At 46.8% G+C, this 23,489-nt stretch overlaps 2 protein-coding genes across 2 annotated transcripts in view; one reads left to right on the top strand and one right to left on the bottom strand.

The window, feature by feature from the left end:
• Positions 1-3,157: 3,157 nt before the first annotated feature.
• The window catches only part of KSR1 (kinase suppressor of ras 1), a 52,567-nt gene continuing 32,235 nt past the window's right edge, over positions 3,158-23,489 (top strand). Inside the window, exon 1 of the mRNA XM_057416697.1 lies at positions 3,158-3,566. Within this exon, the coding sequence (XP_057272680.1) occupies positions 3,309-3,566 (258 nt within the window). The 5' untranslated portion in view covers positions 3,158-3,308. The remainder of the gene's footprint in view (positions 3,567-23,489) is intronic.
• Positions 20,502-23,489, bottom strand: part of NOS2 (nitric oxide synthase 2) — a 72,023-nt gene continuing 69,035 nt past the window's right edge. Inside the window, exon 29 of the mRNA XM_057416688.1 lies at positions 20,502-20,654. Within this exon, the coding sequence (XP_057272671.1) occupies positions 20,598-20,654 (57 nt within the window). The 3' untranslated portion in view covers positions 20,502-20,597. The remainder of the gene's footprint in view (positions 20,655-23,489) is intronic.

The raw sequence follows: 23,489 nt of genomic DNA on the forward strand, positions 1-23,489 counted from the left end.
GAATACTCTTACTGTCTGTGTAGGAGGAAGCCTTTGAGGGGAGTCATCGGTAATAAAGGCCTCTTTTATCTGAACCACTGAACATTTCAGCTCTTCAAATCCCAGGTTTCTATTATGTGTTAGACACATCAAATAGAGTAATTCAGTCTCATCATCTAAATTCAGTGTTGTGATAGCTAAATGAAATTGGGGCAAGCTAGCTAAAAAGGTAATAGCAGCTTTTCTGAAAAGCAGCATGTGAAATGCATCAGTGCTTTTCTTTCTTTGGGGAAAAAAGGAAAAAGGTCTCTGTTTTTCCCCAGTGAGCTTGAAGAGCCTTGATATGGTCTGTAGGGCAGGATTTTGTAGAGGTGATTAGCAAGGGCAGGGCTTTATTGTGGCAGTCAGCAAGGGAAATTTTGTGTCCCAGAGAACTTGTGTGGGCAGGAGACACGTACCTCAGCATCACATCTGTCCAGAGGTCACCTTGGGTGATGCAGGCTGTAACTCTGTGGGACACCCAAGGGTGCAGCCCCATGTTAGCCCAGCTCTGGATCCACCTCAGCGTGAGGCGATGGTTCAGTTCTCACCTCTGTCCCTTCTTTCAGCTGTGCTACCAGAGTGCCAGCCTCTCCCTAGCATGTGAGCAGCTCACCTGCATGGAATCTGCTTCCATAGAGGAGCACTCAAGGATTCCCCACTTCTCCTGTGAACACAACAGCTGCATGAACACAAAGTTCGTGTTCGCTCAGCAGTGCTGAGCAGGCCGGGAGTGGATGGCGTGTGCAGAGTGTTTAGTCAGCACATTTTTCCATGCGAGCCCGCAGGGCAGTCTTGTAGCTGGGACTGGAATGCTGCCCACTTATGGTAGCCAGTTAATGAGGCCGGCACTCCCAACGCCGAGCAAACACTTGCAGAGAATGCCAAGTATCCTGTGATGCACAGCCCACAATTTTCCTAGTCTGCTTTCTTACGCAATACACTTGGTTTCTTGTCTGTTAGCAAATGGATGTTCTCAGGTGGGTATATAGAGAATGTCTACAAGAATAATACCCCTGTTACCACTATTTCTTGGTTCCATGGCCACCTGTACTTGAGGAATTCGGACTGTTGGAGTTCTACAAACTAAAATTTCCCGTGCTAAACTTCCAGTGCTGCTAAAAGAAGAGGGGGCTGGTAAAAGTCTTTTTCACAAGGTCAGAAATATGGAGGTAATAAGCAAAGTGAGTTACTTTCCCCAAACCACAGGACTCATCAGATGGCAAACTAATTAAACCCTAATCCAGCAAAGCCCTTAGTGCGTATGACATTTATAGCATGTGAATAATGACAATGAAATCAAATACTTAACCTGACCCACATTCTTGAGAAAATTACTAAACAGCATATGCCACACTACTTGATGCAAGCACACACCACCTAATGTGGATACCAGTAACCATCTGACCATGAGAAAAACAGCTCAGGGTCAGACAATCTGCCCTGCTTCACTGCCTCATGTCCTAGATTCAGTTTCTCTCTCCCCTTTTTTGTTTTTAATATAAAAATCTCCTTTGTACTACCACATGCAGCTCAGGTGTCGTTTTAGCTTTTAAAACCTGGTGTCTATCTAGTCTAAACTAAGGAGGCTATCCTTCTGTCAGCAAAGAGCAAGGAAAAGGCCTTTCCAGATCCTTTACATCAGATGAGCAGTCCTGATTCTTCTAACAAGCGGGAGATGTGTGGTTCCTGCACCAACACCTCACTTCTGTGAGTCCATCAGACAGGATATGCAAGCAATGCTCCAGTAAAGCAGTTACCTGCACCCTTTTTCTTGTGTTTCCACTGTGAAAGCTGAAACCACAGTGGTTCCCAAGGCCTTAATAAAGTTCCTCCAACTCGTGATACGAATGAGCCCAGATGACTGTTGCACTGAAGTGTTTACAGTCACTAAAAGTTGTTTATAATAATGCCCACTTCATGTACTAGACCTGCACTTACTCTTTACCAAGTAAACACTTGTGTCAAACAAAACATGTACCTGATCGATTTATTCAGCAGTTGGGAAAAGCTATTTTAGGAAGACTCTCCATGGCCTTAGTAGGTGACTTGTTTCTAGCTGGCACTGGGTTTGTGTAATGGGGTCACCAGTGTCCGTGAACTCGGTAACAGGTCATGCCACACCGCAGGCTGCAGCTCCACTGCCTGCCCCAGACCACCCCATCCAGGAAGGCACAGGGGGCATCTGTGGACACACACAACGCCATTTTGATGCTGGTTTTAACCTCTGGACCTCCAAATCCTCACAGTGTTTTGTGCCTGCAGGCTCACCTTGTGCTCCCGCGCCAAGAGGCGTGAGGGGCTCGGCTGGGCCCGTCGCCCACAGCGCGGGGCTGCACAGCCCAGGGCGGACAGGCCAGGCCCAGCACTGCCCCGGCCCTTCTTCCTTCAGCTGAACCAGCGGCGAGGCTCCTCCAGACCGAATGCAAGTCCTGACATACCTGCCGGAAGGCTGAGGCGGGCGGAGAGAGGCTGAGGCGGGCGGAGAGAGGCTGAGGCGGGCGGAGAGAGGCTGAGGCGGGCGGAGAGAGGCTGAGGCGGGCGGAGAGAGGCTGAGGCGGGCGGAGAGAGGCTGAGGCGGGCGGAGTGAGGCTGCGGCGGGCGGAGAGAGGCTGAGGCGGGCGGAGAGAGGCTGAGGCGGGCGGAGAGAGGCGGGCGGAGAGAGGCTGAGGCGGGCGGAGAGAGGCTGAGGCGGGCGGAGAGAGGCTGAGGCGGGCGGAGAGAGGCTGAGGCGGGCGGAGAGAGGCTGAGGCGGGCGGAGAGAGGCTGAGGCGGGCGGAGAGAGGCTGAGGCGGGCGGAGAGAGGCTGAGGCGGACGCTAAGGAGAAAAGGCGGGCTGCTGAGGCGGGCGCTGAGGCGGGCGCTGAGGCGGGCGCTGAGGCGGGCGCTGAGGCGGGCGCTGAGGCGGGCGCTGAGGCGGGCGCTGAGGCGGGCGCTGAGGCGGGCGCTGAGGCGGGCGCTGAGGCGGGCGCTGAGGCGGGCGCTGAGGCGGGCGCTGAGGCGGGCGCTGAGGCGGGCGCTGAGGCGGGCGCTGAGGCGGGCGCTGAGGCGGGCGCTGAGGCGGGCGCTGAGGCGGGCGCTGAGGCGGGCGCTGAGGCGGGCTGGGCGGAGCAGGAACCGCCCGCGGCCGCGGTGCCTCGCCGTCGCGCATGTTAATGCTCGGTAATTGCCCGGAGAGGCGAGGTGGGGCGGAGCCATCCCCCGGCTGCCCGCCCTCCCTCGCTCCCGCCCCGCTGCTCTCCCCCCGCGCCGCCGCCGCCTCTCCTCCCCGGCCTCCCTGATGCCGAGGAATGGATAGAGCGGCTGCCCTGCGAGCCGCCGGCATGCTGGAGAGGAGGGAGCGGAGCGGTGGCGAGCCGGCGGCCGGCGGCGGCGCGGGGCCCCGGGCGGGCGCGGCAGCGCGGGGCTTGCCGGCCGTGCGGAGCACGCTGCAGCAGTGCGGGCTGCTGCAGGACCTCATCGACATCTCGCTGTCCAACCTGCGCGGGCTCCGCACCAAGTGCGCCGCGTCCAACGACCTCACCCAGCAGGAGATCCGCACCCTGGAGGTACGGGGCTCGGCAGCCGCCGAGGGGAGACCCGCCACCGCCCCGGGGGAGCCCGTCCCTCACCGGGGCCGCCCGCCCTCGCGGCTGTCAGGGCCGTGAGGCAGCCCCCGCCCCTCACCGGCTCCCCGCCGCTCGAACCGCGTCCCTCGGGGCTGGTGCTGAAGGGGAGGCGAGGGCGGCCGGGAGGAGGAGGCTGAGGACAGGTGCGGGGCAGCGCTGGCCATCCCTGCCGCCGCGTCCCGGGCGGGCACGGAGTGCCCGGGCTGTCAGAGGGGTCGCCGTTGGTGCGTGTGGCCATGCTCCGCGGCCATGGGGCCTGTGGCTGTGCTCGGGTGTCGCTGTGAAGGTAGATGCGGTGAGGTGGGGACCAGAGGTGACCTGAGCTCCGGAGCAGAGGCGGGTCCCCACATCGCCTGTCCTGGGAGGCTGGTGCAAGTCACGCTTTGCCTCAGGTCTCTGGTGCTCGCTTCTGGTGGTTCCCACCCTGTACTCCAAGCCTGTCTTTCTATCCCTGGCTCAGTTTCACTGATCTAATCTGATCCTCGTTTTCACTCCATTGGTGCGGCTGACAAACGGCATCACGGCCGGGGCTGGAGAGATGTTTGCTGTTTAGAAAGATTGCATGAAACTCTTCAAACGTGAAACGTGCTGCTGTGATGCTTTCAAAGAGGTGCTGTCTGTACGCGAGTCTGAACGAGTATTTGAAACAGAATGTAGATTTCTTTTTTGTGTAGTAACATTTCATTTTACCTGTGTGCAGGTAGTGTTGCTCTAAGCAGAGTAAATGACACCCCCTCCGGGATAGAAGCTTCATGTGAAGGCAAATGGTCCTTTTCTCTAGCCTGACACTGGAGGCTGTGGAGCTACAGCATCTGGCCTTTAGGGAACAGGATCATTACAAGAGTGTAACTGTAACAAACACGCATACTGCAAGGTCCATCACATGAGAAATGAAGGTTGGGGAAAAAATCGTGAAACAATAGGTGGTAGATGGCTTCTGGCACAACCTCTTGGAAATGTATTGTTCTTCCTTTTTTCTTCCTCTGCCTTTCGTGTGCCTTTTTTGTTTGGTTGGTTTGTTTTGTGCCGTGTTTTGTGTTTTCAAATTTGTAGCGCTCCTTTTCCTCCTGCCACCTCCAAATCATGTTCAAAAGGCTATTCTTTATAAAACAATATTTGTGCAGGCTTTTGGCAACCCTACTGAGGGCCTTTTTAATGCTCAAACAATGTCAATCAGCAACATTTCGGGAAACGATCATCAGTATTTTGCTGGGGACCTCTTCTGAAAGGAAACCTTTATTCACAAAGGGTAAAGGCCGCTGTCATCTTTGGATTCATCTGAAAGCAACAAAAGGTGTTTCTAGTTGCAGTTGTCAAGTGTGTGCATGCATTCCTCTTCAGCATTTATCTGTTTAAACAAATGGGTGCCATGATCATCACTGTATGATGCTCATACAATCTACTATCAGAAAAAATCTTACCTGAAAGAATTCTTTTTACGGCACAGTCCAGTATGTGATTTCTCTAGGAATTCAACCAAGTACTTGGTCTCCGCCATCACGTAAAGCTGTGGGTATGGATATGGGCCGGCAGCCTTTGCTCTGTTAGTTGCCTGTACCAGAATATGTGTTGTCAAGTACAGCCTGACTCTTCTGCTTAACTCTCTGTTCCAGTCTGCAGTGGGTCTGTCCACAGGGGCAGAGTGAAGAACCAAGCTGGAGATAGGTCTGTGGTTTCCTCTGGTGTACCAGAGGGTGGTGGGCTGCAGTGTGGTCTCAGTACACAGTACAGACGGCTGTGGCACTACAGGGTGTAATTACTGTGCCCTAGTTAACGTGGTCAGGGGCATTTGCATGGGCAGATGGGTGCTCCAGTCTCACAGAGAGCCAGTGTTACTGATGGGTTGACTGCGGCACAGCTTTGTGCACACTGTAGGTAACTCCTCATGAGTCAGTAGTTCACCCAGAAGTTGGAGGCCTGGAGATGTCCAAAGCCTGCTGTGGTTTTCCCAGAGTGGCCACGACGAGTTGCTGAGGAGTCCAGTGGATCCTGAAGAATGGCTGCTAGTGGCTGCTGGGCCTCATCTGTACTTTGGATTTGAATCTAGGCATCTTCTGTTCTTGAGCAGAAATTTTTAATGGGAAAAGAATGATGAAAATATAGCTGCATCAATATAACTGGTAAGCTGTGTAGCAAAGCCTCAAGGAAATGATAAAGCGTGAGAGAGATAAAAGCAGAAAACTGGAAGCAGGAAGTACTAGTTTGGGAAGGGAGGGGACTTTGGAAGTTGAAGAAGTAGCTCCTGAGGCCAAATGTGAGGCTGGATGTGTGTGATTTGAAGACAGCCGAGTGTACTAAGTCAAAAATAAGTTTATTGATTTCAATTTCTATTGGAAGGGACAGAAAGGCAGGGAAGCTTCCATAATACGATCCATATCTAGCTCATACACCTCTGAAACTTCTGTAATGTTTAGTTTTGGTGTCAAACCCGTGAACTTAACAGGTGAAGGGATGTTTTCTTGACCACAATCTTCTCTGTTAGTGAACCCATGACCAGGGGTGAATGCTTTCTGGTGGATGTGGCTGTTTCAGCTCTATACCAGCTCAGGTCAGACAGCACTGTATGCTTATTGCTATTTCTAATCCCACGGTTAGCGTAGCCCTGATGTAAAGTAGTTGTAATGTGAATGGGATTGATAGCCTAAACCACCAGTGCCATTCATCTAAGTGCTTGTGGTATTTTAGTTTTTACACCAGACATACTAGTTTGGTCCTTTTGGCACCGCTTCCCTCTGTGCCTGTTCACAGTTTAGAGAGCTGTCATGTACACCACATGATTCATAATGTGTGCATGTTTCAAAGTCAAGCACATCAACCTAACTAAAGGTATCTGAATGCATGCTTATGTCCCTCCCAATTTACTCAAATGCTTTAAGTCCTTCCACATTCCTCTTGTGTATAAGCTCTTCTCAAAATAAAGCACACGGTAGATAAGGATTTCAAAACGGGACCTTGACAGGTAAAGATAAGCACTTGTGATAGCTCAAATGAGTGCAGTAATACAGGAAGAAAGGGCTGTGGGAATTGCTTGCAAATGATGCGTTGAGTGTACATGTGTTACATGAGCTGACTGTTTCACTTGTAGGAAGGCCATTTCTTAGAAGGGCAGGGAGTTTCACTGTAGTGGAAAGTAGACTGTGTTAGTTTGGTTATTAGCAGACAGGTTCTCCGGTGCCACAAGGTCCTGTGTATCTTAAAAAGTTTTATACGTTCTGCCAAGTAAGTGCTTGAGTGTTTTTGCCTAGCGCTTTGGTGTAGGGTTTGCTTTCAGTTCTGTCCCAGCAGGTTTACTCACTTCTCAAGTTGACTACAGAACTGAAATGGAAAATAATGGTAATTTTAACCAATACATACAAGAGAAAAACATCTTGCTACGCAGTGAGCATCCAATGTTGCTTCAAGCATCCTTGGAAAGAAACAACTTGGTCTTTACTCTGTCCCTATGCTAATGCCTTGCATGACTTACATTGGTAAGGGTGGGGTGGTGGCACACATTGCTAAGATCTGCCTGCTCTTTAAGAAAACCTATTCTCATTGCTCTTTGGCTGGATTATATCTGTGATAGAGACACTCTTGGCTCATATGCAAAGATCCCTTTGACCTCTTCCTCAGGAATGTCTTCTGGTCAGCACCTCCAGAAAATATCACACCAGCTCAGAAAGCCGAACTCCAGCTGTGCTTTGTCACAAATAAGTAAGTTACTACTCCACAAATCAGTCTTTCATATCGGCTGATTGATAACTGTGGGTTAAATATGTTTGAACTTGCTCTGGCATTATCTCGATTCATTTGGCAAGTTGGCTAGAAAAGGCTTATCTCTTACCAAGCAGTCCCTAAGCAGAAACAAATGCTCAGAAAATGGGGGAAGGCAAGCAAGGAGAGGAAGAGGAATTGTAATCATCCAAACTTGCAGACTGGAAGTTGGGCATGTGTTATGCCTAAGGAAAGGAAGACTGCGTGTTTGTAAATTGGAAGTAGTGGGAGTAGTGAATATTTCAGGCCAAACTGCAACCTGTAGCCACATGTTTATAAGTCCTGTTCAGCGGAAAAGACTTCCTTTTCCAGCAGACCTTACGTAAGAGAAGAAGAGAGTCTCTTACTTCATCTTACTTTTTGCATATATGCAGGATATTTGGTTTTCTTAAAGGTGTCTTTTTTTTTTTTTTTTAGGACTTTTTCTTTTTTCTTAGACTTGTGCTTGTTTGTATAAGATAGGGTTCAGCAGAGATTCTGGTTGAGGGAGAATCATCTATTGTCATCAAGTCTGTAGACATCACCTTTTCTTTGTGATAGTGTATCTCAGTATACGATCAGAATTTGCATGTCATAAAGGAATTTATCTCGTCTCCTACCATTGATTTTTGCATTAATGTTGACACAAAAAGTCAGCAGCAGTGTTGTAACTTACATGGGGTTTCTGGACAAGCTCTGATGAGTAGGTTGTCATCAAGATGAAGATATGACAAGAGACTCTTCACTTTTCTGTCAATGTACTTCTTGCCTTGGGTTGGATTCTAAGATGCACTGATTGAGAAGCAAGAAAGAAAGCATCAGAGTAAGCCTTTGTTCTGCCTTTGTCTTTCGAAGGCTGCTTGTTTGCTCACTGTATTATGTTAAAATAAAATTACTCCTGCTCATCTTCATGGAGAGTCAGCTCAGAGACCCTTTTCAGCAACTGAACTCCAATAAAGAGGTTAGGCAGAGCCTGGAGTTGAGACCTCTGTACGTACGTGCCTGCACACACTGACAGGAACCCCAGTCTGTCATGCCAGGCAAACCTCAGGCTCCATGTACCATTTCTGGTGTTTATTGCGTGGTCAGAATTGATCTAATCAGTGAAGTTGTCTGACTTGAACCTCAGCTCTATCTTGCTGAACTCATGCTTGCACAGATACCACCTGAGCGGAGTCTGCTACTCAAGTTCAAATGCGAGCTCTTCACTGCACCTTACATCAGGAAAGCCCCGGTTAGTGTTACAGCTGCACACTAGTGACACATTTACAGCTCTGAGTCAGCATGGTGGCACACAGATGTATCACCTGGTTCTGTTCATAAATAGGAACACTTAACAAAAGGAACCATGTGGCACACCAAATTATTTAGGGAGTAGTTATGCTTAAAATGATATTTCCAGCATAGAGCATGTAATCTTTCCGATGCTTGAGGGAAACCCCTCACCTTTCCTTTAAGGCTAAGACTTCTTATCCTTGTTTTCAGCCCATAGGGAATATTCTTCTCAAAGGAAAATGTAATGAAAGCAAACCTGGCTATCTCTCACCCTTTTGGGGGTTGAGAACGTATTGGCTAGATTACTGCTGTGGTGAAAGGCACAGAATGAAATATAGATGACACCACCCAGAGATACTGACTCAGACATCTCTTAGAGACTTCCCTCCCTCCTCATTTCTCGCTCCCATGGAGTAATCCCACACAGTCAATGCTACCAGCAGCAGTGTTGCCACAGCTAGCAAATGGGGGGAACAGAGACTCTTTGGGAACACACCTCTTCCAAAAGAAGTGGGCAGTTCTTCCAAGACGTAACTCGAGAGCAATTGTGCAGAGAAGCGTCCTGGGCACTCCTGCTTCTTGTTAGGAGTCTGAACCTAGTCAAGAACTAGCTCAACATGCTTAAGAAACAGCTTGGCAATCTCGCTTGCCTTTGACTGCAGCTATTTCTTACTGGCATAGCCCCCAGAATCTAGGACAAGAGCAGTACCAAGTTAAACTAGAGAAACTCTATATTGCTGCTACAGTGGGAGGACAACTGAGAACCACCAACGTACAGAGGTGGTCAGATACTGTCTTGCCTCAAGCCAGAGCAGCACAGAACTGTGCCACCTACAGATCCTGGAGGCATGTCCCAGCCCAGCTGTACTCCTGCTGTACTCAGTCCAAGGAACATGAAGTAATTAATTGGTGGTGCTGTAGTGCTCACTGGAACCTGTGCTAGTTGACAGGCACTGGTTCTGTGGCTGAGCTCACTGTCTGTGTTCTAAACCTGCTTTCGCACAAGCTGTTTAACTGTTTAACTGGAGCATTCCTGAAGTGAAAACTCAAACCTTAGCTTAGGCCCTAATCTCTCTGGGCATGTGAATATCACAGCCCAGTCTGACAGTAGAGTCTTTTGTTCATCTTTCTCCAAGTGCAGCACATGTATCTTAAGTCGGGGCTGTTGGGGCTGTAGGAAGATGGAAGGTGCAAATCGCATTGGATTTATGCACCTCAGCTCCAGACTGTTCAACTAGCAACACAACCTGTATGGTGATGCTTTAAATTGCTGCTGAAATCAAGGTGGTTATGCAGGTGCACAGGAGATGAGGAGCTGGTTAGTGGCTTTGCTTCTAAAGCACATGATAGCAGGAAGACATTAGTGTGGAAAAGACTGAAACAGAACTCAAAGCCAGAACATTTACTTGCTTTGGCTCTATTTGAGCATTTTCAGATGTTACTCAGGATATTGTTCAAAATACCTAAAATTACTTGCTTCCTACGAAGTAAAGCCACAATGGCAGGTAAAAGCAGCAGCTTTACAATAGAACTCTCCCCATCTAAATACAGGCTGTGACTTTTGTAGCTTGACTGGCAACACTTCTGGTCAAGCAAACATGATGTGGGGAAGGGGTGTCACAGGTGGTGCCTGCAGAGTGTGGACTTAGGTGGCTGTGACTCAAGTACACTTTCCATGCTTTAATGAATGAGAGGAAAAAACGAGACAGCTTCCTGTTGTGGGGTTTTCTAGCAGTGATTTTCCTAAAAGGAGAAAACAAGGAGTTTCAGGGGTTTCTTTTGGCTATCCTTGGGGGGTCAGTAGTAAGGGCCGGGACTGAACCCCACTGCAGGCCCATGGTATCCTCTGTGTAAGAATAAGATCAGTGACTCTTTGTCATTGCCTTAAACTTTTTTCTGTGACTGTATCATCATCATCTTCTGAACCCTCCCCGCAGAGACAAAGCTGCCCTGGCCCATCACAGTGCTAAACAAGCCACTCTCCAGCATGTCCTACTTTTAAATTTCAGTAGGGAGAATCTATCTTGATGCTCTATGTTTTAAAGGACTAATTCCAAGTCTGCAGACTTGCCACTGGGGCATGTGTCTACAGGGAAACGCTAGCATGCCTCAAGGTAGGGCAGTGACTGTCCAAGAGGTAGCTAAAGAGTAGTTATTCATTTAATGTCAGTGTAAATGGAATTACAAATACCCTCTGTAGAACCTGCCTGGATATTTGCTGGTCTAACTCAGAGAGGAGTTGCAGTGAAGCTGCTTCATGCCCATTAGCCATTCCCTGTCTGCTTTCAGGGTCTGCAGGCAGAATTGGATCCACTGCCGCCAGCTGGCTTTTGGTACTTTTAAATTTGGCTTTAAAGTTAAAGCATAGCTGTCTTTTCTCTCGGAATGTATTCCAAAGTGAACAGGGGCCAGGTCTCTGTCGTTGCCTTTCTGCCTGGAGATCATCTAATTTGTACTGTGTGCACCTTGGAGAAGCAGAGAGGAATCACAGGACACTTAATCAGTAGCATAAGGAATCATGCTTTGATCAGGGGCTATGGACTGCCTCTCATGATTATTAGTTATCCCAAATGGAAGACCTCTAATAGCAGAAGCTGCACGATCCACTTTAGAGCAGTCATTAACATGACACCGAGGACTCTTGCTGGGATGGAGCAGATCCAGGATCTGATCTGACACTGCCAAGACAGGTAATTGAGCACAGTGTTCAGAATGCAGCAGGAGCCTGTCCCTGAAAACTTTCAGAAGCCTTTTGCAAGTGAGTTTAACAGGCAGACAAGCATTTTCCTGCCCAGTTCTGCTCTCCCGATGTGCTTCTGAAACATGGTTTGTTGATTTCTCAAATAACTTTCACTTCTGTTTGAAGCAATCTAAATTTAGAAAGGAAGTCTTAAGCTTCTCACTGCTGCTGTGTGTGGGCTATTGTTAAGGCTTGGAGATTCCAGTGTGAGGTTTTATTTTTAGTTATTAATGATGCTGAATAAAGTGGAAAGAAGTAATAATTATTCTGGTTTACAGAGTGTGAACTTCAGCTAAGCATTACTGCTAAAAGATACTGGGTAGGGGAGGTACATGGACCTGTCAATACAGTACTGGAAGCTGTGTGTCAGTGCCTCTCAGGCTGCCGTAACAGAACCTTTCTACCTGTTTCCCTGCCCAGGCTTAAAGCATGGAGAATATTCTAGCAATTTTTCTAGTTTTCATCTTCCAGAGCAGTGTTTTCTTCTTTTTACCTTTCCAGTAAGCTAGCGGACCATGTTCTGCTTTAGGATACACTTGCATAGCTCCACTGAAATAAGCAGAAGTAGTAAGATTTTGTTGTTAAAGCTTCCTGACTTTTTTAGATGTCTCCCTCATATAAACTGTTCTTCATCTGCCAAGCAAAACATTTCAGTTTATGGGCCTTTTGTCTTGCTGACCAAACCTGAAACTTTCCACAGAGTAAAACGTTTCTTATGAAGGCTTCTGACTTTAACTCTCCCACAGTTTCTAGAGACCGTTCATGTGCCTCAGGCCAGCACCAGCTAGTAGTATCAAACTCTCCGACTGTAGAGCAATGACAGTACTTTCCCCCCTGCCTCATTTTAATCAATTCTGGAAGCTATGCCCTTTACCCCCTTGTTTTAAGGAAACAACTGACTAAAATACACAGGTATTGTTATCAGGAGATTGATCTGGCTGGAGAGGTTTGCATAGGTTTCAGCCTGCTCCCTTTGGAAAAAGAAAGGTTTCTTCTCCCCCCTTCTTTCTCCCTTGAAGCACAGGGTGTCTGGAAGCTCTCTGGAAGAGGAAGGAGGTCATAGTGTTGAAGTAAACCAAGGTGAGCACAAGCACCAAAGTCTCTTAGCACTTGCTCACACAACTAAGCTGGGAAAAAAAACGAAGTAGTTATCAAAGGGCTTGTCAGCCTCATTTGTGTCAAACCAGGATATTATGTGTGTTAAAACTGGTTTGGTCTTGCTTTGTGGGTCAAGTGTAATATTTGAAGAACCACTGGCTGATGGCTACAGGCCCCATGTAAGCACTGTTGTATTGGTGGCATTTTGTATGGCTATTAACGAGGCAGAGTTTCTGTGGGACACCTCTGTGTGCACTCTAAATTCCTGGGCCATTTGCAGTCATGGCCAGTGACTTGATTGGAGTCTGGAAACTGAGGTTTGGCAGGAGGAAGGAGAGCTGCTCTAAGTCCAGGTTGTTGCACTGAAGCACTGGCTGAACTTGTGCTGAGACCATATCTGTAGGAAATACAATCCTACTTTAAGGGAAGATGTTTTCTATAATGATGCTGAAGGCACCACTGTAGCAGTAATTACCCATTTGCATCTAACTAAATGGGCCTTATCAGTTATCATCTGCCAATCTCTAACTGAAGGCGTAGCTAGCAGCAAGAAGCTAGCTGAGTATCTCTACTAGGGTGACACTAATATTTAGCTTTTTATTCTTATGGAAACTGAATCTACAACACTACTCTGCTGCCAAGGCATGCTCCAGTTCCACTGATGTGTTCTTTCCCTCATTTTTTCTACTGTGTTGTTCAAATTGCCCCAGTTGCCAAGAATAACTAGTTTGTGGTCTGAGGTGAAGAGCTTTGACGTTAATGGACACCTCCAACACTGGCTTTCAAATTGAAGGTGGTGGCGTCTGTCCCTTCACTGAGTGAGAAATGAGTAGCTTGGCAGCAGCAGTGCAGTGGTGATGCAGCTCTTAGCTGAAGCCTGTGGTAGTGCTAGTGCTCCTTACAGCTCCTCTCTGGGGTCCACTCAAACTGCCTTTACTGTGTTCTTAATGAAGGAACAGATCCTGCCTGTAGCATTTTACTAACAGATTTTTCAGTGTCCTTTTGAACTGTTGTGCCAAGAAGGGTGAGTTGGGAGAGGTTTAACAACTGTCTTCGAGGTACCCAGGTTTTTTGTGGCAGCACTGGCAGAAGACGCAGAGCTGACAACTACAAGATATTCCTTCTTAAAGCTATGTACAGAAATCTTGTTGCTGTGGTAGTCAACTTTGATGCAGTGGAGCAACTGGGAGCTATTTGGAATGGGGGGGGGGGGTGAGGAAGACTGAGGAGAGGAAGCATCAACCCATGCTGGCGTTTGTGACAGCATGCCAGGTCCTGTAGGAATTGGACAGTAAGAGCTGGAAAACATGCTGACCATGCAGGGTTGTGGGTGCTCTTGCCCAGAGAGCTCAGGGTTAACACACTGCTGATGTGCAGGGCTTTGGAAAGAGCGGGCTGCTTGGGAGCTCAGAGAAGCATCCATGCTCATTTCTGTCTACCTTCATTGCACTAACTTAGCCAGGACTACCTAAATCCTTCTACTAGGCTTAACCTGCATTCTTTTTCCAGTTCTGTTAATGCAAAATGTTTCCAGTTCTTAATCTTTCCTAGGCAGAGCTCCACTATGTACCTTCAGCCCAATGAATCCTGTTTGTGCCTGCAGTGGGTGCCCCATACAGCTCAAGTGTCTCTACCCAGCAGTGCTTTCCCAGCCACTCAGCTTGTTCCTCTGGCCAAAGCCTTGTGGACAGACTCCCTGAGGCCCCACAGCCATAGCCTGACTCAGCAATTTTCCACAGTTCTGGCTTGATCTTTCCTGCAGCTGTAAAACCAAGGTGCAGGGGGGAAGGGGAAACACACGAGGAAATGCGTGGTCTGATCCCTGCCTCTCCCTTTCACTCCTCATAGATCTTATATGTAAATAGGCTGGCTCAGCCTTTTCCATCTTCCTGTATTCCTGACAAGAAGAGCCTGGTGTGAGGTCTCTTCAATCCAGGCATGGCGCCTTTATGCTGCGCAGGATAAAGTCCTCACACTCAAACAGTGTTTTGCAGGGTGGGTTAGCAGCATGGTCTGTGTCAGCTTTCCTGACAAAGCCTCAGTGCTGTGGGAACAGTGCCAGCAGGCACTGCAAGTCTCCACATTGCTGGAATTCTTTAGAGTTCTAAATGCTGAGCCTTCAGTCCCTAATACAAGTAGCTGTGGCTCTGAGATTGGTCTGGCCTCAAGTTTTGGGGCAGAGAACATGGGAAAATCTGGAAGCCTTCAGCCCCTAATACAAGTAGCTGTGGCTCTGAGGTTGGTCTGGCCTCAAGTTTTGGGGCAGAGAACATGGGAAAATCTGGAAGCCATCCTGAATGGATGAGGGATTTTGAATTTATCAGTAAGAAAGGTTCATTTCTCTGAGAAAAAATATTTTGAGATCTTTTCATCTAAGAAGGCTGGTACCACCTCCTGCAGCACTTACAGTGCTGGCTACCAAGTCCTGTACTCCTTCATGGCTTCACTGCTACCAACAGTCCTCTCTACCTCCTCTATAAAAAGACTGCTTGTTCTGTGCCTCCTGCAGTTTCCAACTTGACCTGCTGTCTGCTGCTCATCACTAACACATGCAGTAAGCACTTTCTAACCTGGTTGCCTAAGAGATTAGGTACTTAACTCTACAGGTACCCAAATGCCACTCCTGAGGACAGCCAGTACTCTTGCTGTCACTTCAGATGCCCTAAGGCAGAAAGAAGGAATGACCTCCAGGACAGCCAGCATCAGACAGGTGGGGATCACCACAGCTCAGTACAAATAAAGGTACCTTCTGCTAAATTATTCTCTCATGTTCTGATGAGCTTCTGCTTGCCATCTGCCTCTTACACAGTCGTCATTTCAGGATCTGTTCTTTCAGGGACAATTTAATTAGATCTTCTTTCAGTAGGTTTTAATCAACTATTATGGGGTTGCTGGTAAATTATTTACAGCCGTATCACTTGATGGAACACTTGGTCTGCTAAAGGGATCACTTCAGTGACATATCTGTAGCAAAGAGTACAGTTGGCTTTAACTTAGGACCCTGCTTGTGTTCCTTGGGGTTATGTGAGCACACTTTCCTTTACAATAGTAGAAACTGAGTGTGACTGTGCTGAAAACAAAGTTGTTGAAGCAGTTCAAAACTAGGGTAAGAGCTGAATTTAGCTCTAGTCTCTGCTGGCTCAGTTCTTTTCTAAGTGCCTTTCAAGGTTGAATACCTTAAACAGCGTGGCCTTGACCCTCACTTGAAGCTCCAGCTATTTAAACAGAAGTGCTGTTGTGCTGTCTTCAGGCTTGGTCTGATGTAAAGTAAGTGGTTTTTGAATGGGCAAGGTAGTAAAAAACAACACTCAAATAGCAGTGGATAATAAATTGAGAATGTGGGTATTTTTAGAATACAGAAGGAGTCTTTCTCTGCCTCATTTCACCTGTCCCTTAAGTGGTGATAATTTTACAGGTATAGGATATCTCATCTCCTTCCATGCTGTTGGATGTTTGTTTCAGCAACATTACTTTTCCCCAGTTCAGCTCCCACTCTTTGTAAGAGCTCCAGCACTGGAGGATCCCAGCCTGGGTTCACAGAAATGACCATCTGCTATTCCTGCTTACATATAGCCTCTGAAGTGAGGTGCAGTTTGAAGGTATATAATCAGTCTTACAGATCTGTCACCTATGGAAACCTCATTCCAGGTATTTGTTATGCTTATTTGGTATTTACAATGAGCATGAGCTTGGGTGTGGTTTTAACACTTAGTGTGCAGTCTGTGGGTGCAGCTCAGGTTCCATTCATGACTGGAAAATTACTAAGTCCTTTTGAAGAAGAGTTTGTCTCTTGTTTCTGTCAAATTCCTTCCAGTGTAGTATTTAAAAGAATAGTTTTGCAGGTTCTTGGTGGTGTCTTACTTCACTTGATGGGTTCATAGTGCTGAGATACAGAAATACAGCTCAGCTGAACCTTTGTGATCTGAACTAGACAGAGGACAGTAATAGTCATTTTGAAGCACAAATCTCAACTGGGTGTTTGGAGAAAGGCTATTTAATACACTATGAAGGCCATATCTGACATTAGCCCTATGACTTCACTGTGATTTTATTTCTGCCATATGCATGTTAAGGCAGTAAATCCTGGCTTGGCTTACCCTCTACATCTGATCTATAAAAGTTGATGCAGAAATTGTGCAGACTTTGTAGTTGCACAGCCAAGTACAAAATCTGATGTAGTGATCTTGCGCAGTATTTAAAACTGGGCTTAAAGGGAATACAGTGTTTGTCAGAATCCTGTTTCCAGCTATTCTGTCACTGCAGGACTCCATCCTATAAAAACCTGAATCATTCACACAGAAAGTGCCCTGCCCTCAAAAGGAGGATGCTTTGAGACCAAAAGTTGCAACTTGCTACATGTCCACACCACTGCATAAGGACAAATAACTGTTACCAAGATTACAAGACCATGTGACAAGGGCTACTAACTTACATACAGGACCAATACCACAGTAAATTGACATAACGCCTTGACAATGACAGTATGCTATCAGAGGTGTTTTACCTTTCGAAGCCTGTGTCTTGCTCTTGACCCTCCCTTATTGTCTTCTTCCTAGTTCCTATCTCTGTGTGCCAGCTTTGCTGCTCCAGCTCATTCAGCCCCTTCACAGCATCCAGAATCAGCTCGTATTTGTGTTCCTCCCTTTTGAGATATGTAAGTGGCAAGAAATCTCTTACATGATGCTCTCATCCATGCCCCCATAAACATGCAACTACTGCTACTCATGACCTAAATGATATTCACTGTTTGTATAAATATTTCCTTTGCTCATACCTGGCTTTAAAATCTCTGCCACTGAAATGATGACAGGAATGCTTTAAAGTCCAGTTCCTCTGAAGGTCTTTCTCTGCATTTTTAAGAGCTTGAACCTTTCCCTGAGGCTGATAATGAACTTATCAATATAGTTAGGAATCAAGAATAGCATGTAGGAAAGTGACTCTCCTATGACACAAGCCATGTATCCTTTCAGTGGATAAGTGCAGATGTTTGAATTTAGGAAGTGATGTTCAGAGAGGTCCCATAAGGGACCAAGGGACAATTTAGCAGACCATGGTGTATTGTCATTATCATTTGTTATAAGCTTTTTGTGAAGGAAAAGAAATTTACACTCTTATTGCGTAGGCACACTGGATGCATGTTTTGAAAGGCTCCTCAGAATGAACAATTGGAGTGAGAAGTTGTGTACTCTACAATTCTCCCCATGCAATAAGAGGGAGGACTGGTTACACTTAACTTGTGCTCTTTTATCCTTCCTCATTCTCCAGAATGACCAACAAGAAGGGAAGTTTTGGTGTTTGTAGTGAAAGCTGAGGACACCATAGTCTCAGCTGGAGGGAACTGAAAGCAGCCTGCCTGTTTGTGAGAGCATTTCAGTTAACCACAGGTTTTCTAACCTCTCTTGGCAAGTAGCTGGGCAGGTGCCTTTCAGAGAATGGCTGGTACTCAGTTATTTCGTATTTGAAGGACAAAACAATGTGGAAGTTGGGATAAAAGGGGACTTAACTGCACTTGTATTGGAATGGCTGTTACGGATGGCACGGTTATGAGACAAATGGAGCCTTAGCATTGCTTATCTGGGTTAGATATCTGGCGCACACTCCTGACAGGTTATCTGCTAGTCTCAAGGTTCAAGCTAAAGTGAAACTATAGAGGGTTGGCTTTATAGCCTCATCCCTTTCAGCTGCTGTGTAACCCAAAAGGTTTTTTCTCTCCTTTTCTCCCACTGCTGTGCTTGCTGGTTTCACGTATGTCATCACTGGTCTGAAGCACTCTGCAGCTGCTAGAAGAAGGCTGCAGAAGGCAGGTTGCTCCCTGTCACTGAGTGTTCCCTCCCCCCAGACTTGGCTATTATTTATGCAACATGATCTAGCACAGAGTGGCTGGGAACCAATGGTCCAGAGTTCATTTCCAGTTATTATCGTAGTACAGAGTCAGTCTGGTTAGAGGTGCTCATTTCCGGCATAGAACATACACCATTTGAAAGCATAAACAAACTCTAGGTCAGTTTTACTTAACTTCATACACAAGTGTTACAGCTAAACAGGAATAGTAAGATGGAGTTGAAGCGCTTCAGATGTCCATGCTAAACTGAGTAAAGTCCCTTCCAGTAGAAAAGATGTACATGGAGGACTAAGCTCTAAAACACCAGTGGAAGTTTACCTTTTTAGTCTCTAGAGATATACTGAGGACAGTTCTTAGCTTTGTCTCAGTCCATGTTTGAACTGGGCTATGGCTGAATAGAACACATCAGGATTACTTGGCTGGGTTGGGACCAGATGTCAGTGGCCCCAGTAGATGTGGCTATTGGAGACTAATGGCGTGAGCAATTACACCTGCAGTCACACCCCTGTGGTGGTATGTGTGTGGGTGTTGCTGCTCTGGAGTTCAGGCATCCTACCTACACTAACCAGGCTAGTCATCTTGACTGCAATGCTCTTTTGTTTGCTTATTATCTAGGACACTACTAGGAATCCTTCACAGACAAGATCACCCAAGGCCCTAGCTTTGAAGGAAGGCATATTCAGAAGTTGTTGGCTTGCTCTCCTAGACTGGGGATTAAAGAAGCTGAACTAGGTGAATCATTACCCTCAGAATATGAACTTCTAGTATTGGGGTTCTATCGTGGGTGTCTGTACAGTCCCAGCATCAGTGATCTGACTAACTACAGGCAGCACGGGAGCACTGAGTTAGTAAAGATGCTTGGCTACTAGCAGTAAAGCCTCCTTCAGCTGTACTTTGCTGCATGCTAATGCAGATTTGAGGCAGAAATGACGCTTAGTACAGCTCAGTGTCTGTACCTGGAGATGAGACTACCTTAGGGTAATTCAGTGTCATTGCCTTGTCCCAGCTAGTAATCTGTGTGCTGCCCTGGGAAACAGAGGTCAGGCAGCTCATGGGAACAAACCAGTGTCATAGGCTGTTAAATTCAAAGGCAAAGTTTAATAGGGCAGCCACAGTGGGGAAGGGGAGCCTCTGAGCTGGACAAACAGGTCCCACTGGTTTCCAGACACTGTCCCAGCTGAGCAGAGCACCAAGACTGCGGAAGCTGGATGCTCTCAGGTAGGAGCAGCACCAGTACTTGGTAAGATCAAAGTTTAGCAAAGTCAAGGCTCCATCAAGTACCACTAGAGTGTTTGAGCTTTGTTTAGCAAGAGTCCATCAGAACAGTCACTAATTTAAGTTCTGTGCAGTTAATACTTAAGTTCCTCCTACAAAGCACCACTGATGTCATTAAATCAACAGTTTCTAACCTAACATTAACAGCTTCACTTTGCTATAGTCTTTCCTTTGGGGAGACACCAGCTTGGATGTCATGTTCCCTATTTAGGGAACAGAGGTCATATCCTGCTTTGTCTCTGTAGAGGCAACTCCTACTCTTCCTGTTGCCTCGCTCTTTCTGTCCGTGTCCCTGCAGAATAGCAGGGGGAGTAGGAAGGAAGGAGAACGGGTCCAGCACAAAACTTCATTCAACACAGTCAAAGAAACCCAGCAACTAAACAGGAGTTTTAAAACAGAGCAAACCAGTAAAGCTTATGCACACAGCTCACCCCAGAAACTGCCAAACCAAATCAGGAAAAGGCCAATCAATACATCCATCCTGCAACACCACTCTTCTGCTTCAGAGCATTCCCCTCCATCTCACATTAAACCCAAACTTCTTCACCTAGTCCTTCATTCTCATTACAATAACACTGACTGCTTCAGGGGGCGGTGCTGGAGTTTCAGAGAGGGCTTTTCTACCTGTAGTCCCCTGCAGGGAAGTCCCTCCTGTCCCTGCTGTGTTTTGGGGTGCTTAGCTATCCAGAATTCTGTTCTCTCTTGTTCCTGATTGCATGGAAGTAAATTTCTCAAAGTGTGGTATATCTCATGAATCATCAGCCTTCTGCAGCCAGCACAGTGAAGGGAATACACTTCCACACTAGGAAACCAGGAGTGCTTTGGAGAAGTGATTCTTCAGCTGAGGCTGCCTCAGGCATCACTGGAATTTGTGTTCATTGTGTTGTAACCTAACTGGGAGATGTGCTTACTCACTGTGTTGCGTGAGTGGAGGCCTGGGGATGCTTGACTGATGGGAGGCATGTCCTAAGGCTTGGTGCTCCTTCCCTACGTTGTCTTCAACTACACCTCACAGAAGATCTCCTGAGACTGATGATCCTGATCTTGAGAGAACAGGGAGGCAAACCTGAGGACACAGAAAGAGAGGGAATCAGAATGACAAGTTGTGTGGGTTTATGTGTTTGTTTTCTGAGAGCGAGCTGACTAAGGAAGCAAACTCAGTATGAATCCCCCTTACTACTGACAGGCCAGACCTAGAGGAAAGATAAAGAAAACTCATATAATCCATTGACTCCATTTTATTTTTCATTGCTTTAGGAGCCTTCTCCAGAGCCGAGCTGTGGGGGAGCTGCTTTCTGGTTGGCAGCTGAATCCCGGATATGCTTGCACAGATTTTTCATTCCTGTATTTCGTGCCTCAGCACATTGTCCATAGCACTCTGGAAGTGTTCTGCAGAACTGATGAGCAAACTGAAACCCTCTGATCCCTGCTCCATGGCAGAACATACCAAAGATTTTCCCTTTTCCTCTTAAAAGCTGAAATAAGGAAGTTTGCTTTGTAGGTTCCAAGCATTTTGAACAGAGCAGGTTTAGCGCATTTTGTTCTTTCTGACAATCAGAAAGTGCAGTCTCATTGCAGCTTGTTAAAATAAAGCTGCTTTGCTGTTTTAAGACACTTTCAGAGATCGTGGCAAGTTGCCACATTCCAGTTAAGCAATTTCCTACAGTTGACATATTTAAAAACACCCCACGTGGTTTTCTCAGCCATCTCCCTCCTCCATTTGACTGCAAGGAGGAAAACAACAACAAAAGCACACCCAGCAAAACTGAACCACAACACAGAACCCCCGTCCCTGTACTTAAACACGTGAAGTGAGAATTCTCTGCAGGCCTTCTTCTATTTCTGGCCTTGTTACACTGGAGGAGTGTTGTAAGATTTACTCCCAGCAGGGTTTTATATCCCACCTAGCAGGAGGTGCAGTAGGGTACCAGTGGTGTTTAGAGTCTTCCACTGTACAGGTGTGGTGCTTCAGTTTTCAAAGCATCCTAAGGAAGTTAGCATTTTCAGTAATGCCCAACTTATTCATGTCCCTTTTGGAAAGGTCAAGATTAAACACTGCAAATGAGTCTAAAAACCCCATGAGTGATCTTTGTGTAACGACCAAGAGCTGGTTTGCTGCAGTGAAAAGTCTCAAAGCTTAAGGAATGAATTTGTATCCAGCACTCAAAACTGTCAGTTCACAGGCAGAAAGATACAACATAGAATCCCTTTGTCTTTCCCCTGCTCCTGAGGAGGGGAGGATTTCCAGTACAGAATAGCACACAGGCTTCTTACAATGGCTTTTTATTTTCCCTTAAGCAGTCATGGTTTTTTCTCATGTCTGGTTGCTGTCCCTCAGCAGCCCCTCCTCAGAGCAGAAATCCTGAAGCCCAAAGGCTGCTGGATTTACTCACCAAGTGATGATCAGAGATACTTTAAGACAAAAAGGATCTAACTAAGCACATGGAATGCAAAAGGGGTGATGAAGTGTTTTGAAGAGTGTTTCCGAAGGAGACTCTACAGCACAAAAAGTGAAAGATGTAAAACACTGCAAAGCTCAGCAGAGAAAGGGGATGGTGAGCAAGTCTATAGATCACTTTAGAAATGATTCTACAGGTTGATGCTCTGGGGTTGTTTTCTGACTGTTGGAGTGATCTGGGTGGAAGGGGTGGCAAATGAACTTCCCTGGTCCAAAGATTTCTTCCCAATCCCCAGCTGAGGAGAAAACTCAGGCTCAGGTTTCACAACACACATACACAAAATGCTTCAATTCTGATCCTGCGCTGGCACGTTTCCTTTTATTATACATTTAATGCAGGCTTCTATTGGAAAAATACAGTTTGAGAACTTTGATCTGTTTCCATAGAACCCTTTGAAAATGAGCAACCTACCTAACCCACTTCCATGGAGAAGCCTTGGTTTTCACTGAGTGACTGTGACAATACACTTCTCTGAAACAAAACCAAAGAAAAACCATCCCAGAGCCCAGCTCCTGCTCTGACGAGGCTCAGGGACAAATGTGCTGTGTGGAGCTTCTGTGGAAAGTCCCAGAAATAATGGATATTGTATCTGGCTTAAGGATCCTCAGCTTGGAGCTTGTCTTTGTGCATGTGTGTGATCATTTTTCAAGTGTTGATTAAAATCTTTCCTGGCTGCTCTATGATGCCAAATAGCTGTTGCAAGGCTGTCTGTTGTATGGCCAATTGTTGCTTATCAGTCTCCTGTGTATTCTTCCCCATACAACTGTTACCAGGTCAGCAGCTGTATTTTCCTTCACTTTCTAAATGGGCACAGCAATGTCTGGATGAAAGTCTCAGAGTCACAAACTGAAACTGTTCTTTTCTGGGTGGGAATCTGAGTTCAGGTGTCTCCACTCTAAATACCATTTCTATGCTTGAACTAATGACTGAAACCCCATGTGGCTGCTCTGGGCAAATGGTAACCAGCAAGACAGATTTCTGGGAGGACAGAATGTGAGCAGTGAGCCATGGCAGCTTTCTCAGGCAGTGTCTGTGAAAGGAGAAATGTGACCCCAGCCCTTGCCAAAATAGCTCCATTCTTTCTAGTGGAAAGCTAATAATTTGGATCATTTCAGAGAATAAGGTTTCTTAGTTGAGATTTCCCAGGGTGCAGAGACGTAACATCTTCAGCTCTGAGACCTGCAACCTGCTCCTGCACAGGCTTAAACTTTTCTGCCTAAGATTCTCTTTCTGTGTGACTTTCTCTTCCCCAAAGCAGCAGGTTGGGGAAGTGTGTGTCAGAGTGAGGAGGGGAAGCTGGAACTCTTGAAGTGCTCAGGTAATCGAGTCAAAGAAGCAGAGGATTGGATTGTGTTTTGTTTTTTTCCCTTGGCCTAATAATAAGTCCGAGTCCTGTCGAGAACAAGCTGCTAATCCACCTCATTCCCCAGCCAGTTCCTGAG

The sequence above is a fragment of the Pezoporus wallicus genome, unplaced genomic scaffold (genome assembly GCF_028554395.1).
Source record: "Pezoporus wallicus isolate ANWC-B61680 ecotype Strahan unplaced genomic scaffold, APGP_CSIRO_Pwel_v1 contig_13961, whole genome shotgun sequence".
NCBI classification, from domain to species: Eukaryota; Metazoa; Chordata; class Aves; order Psittaciformes; family Psittacidae; genus Pezoporus; species Pezoporus wallicus.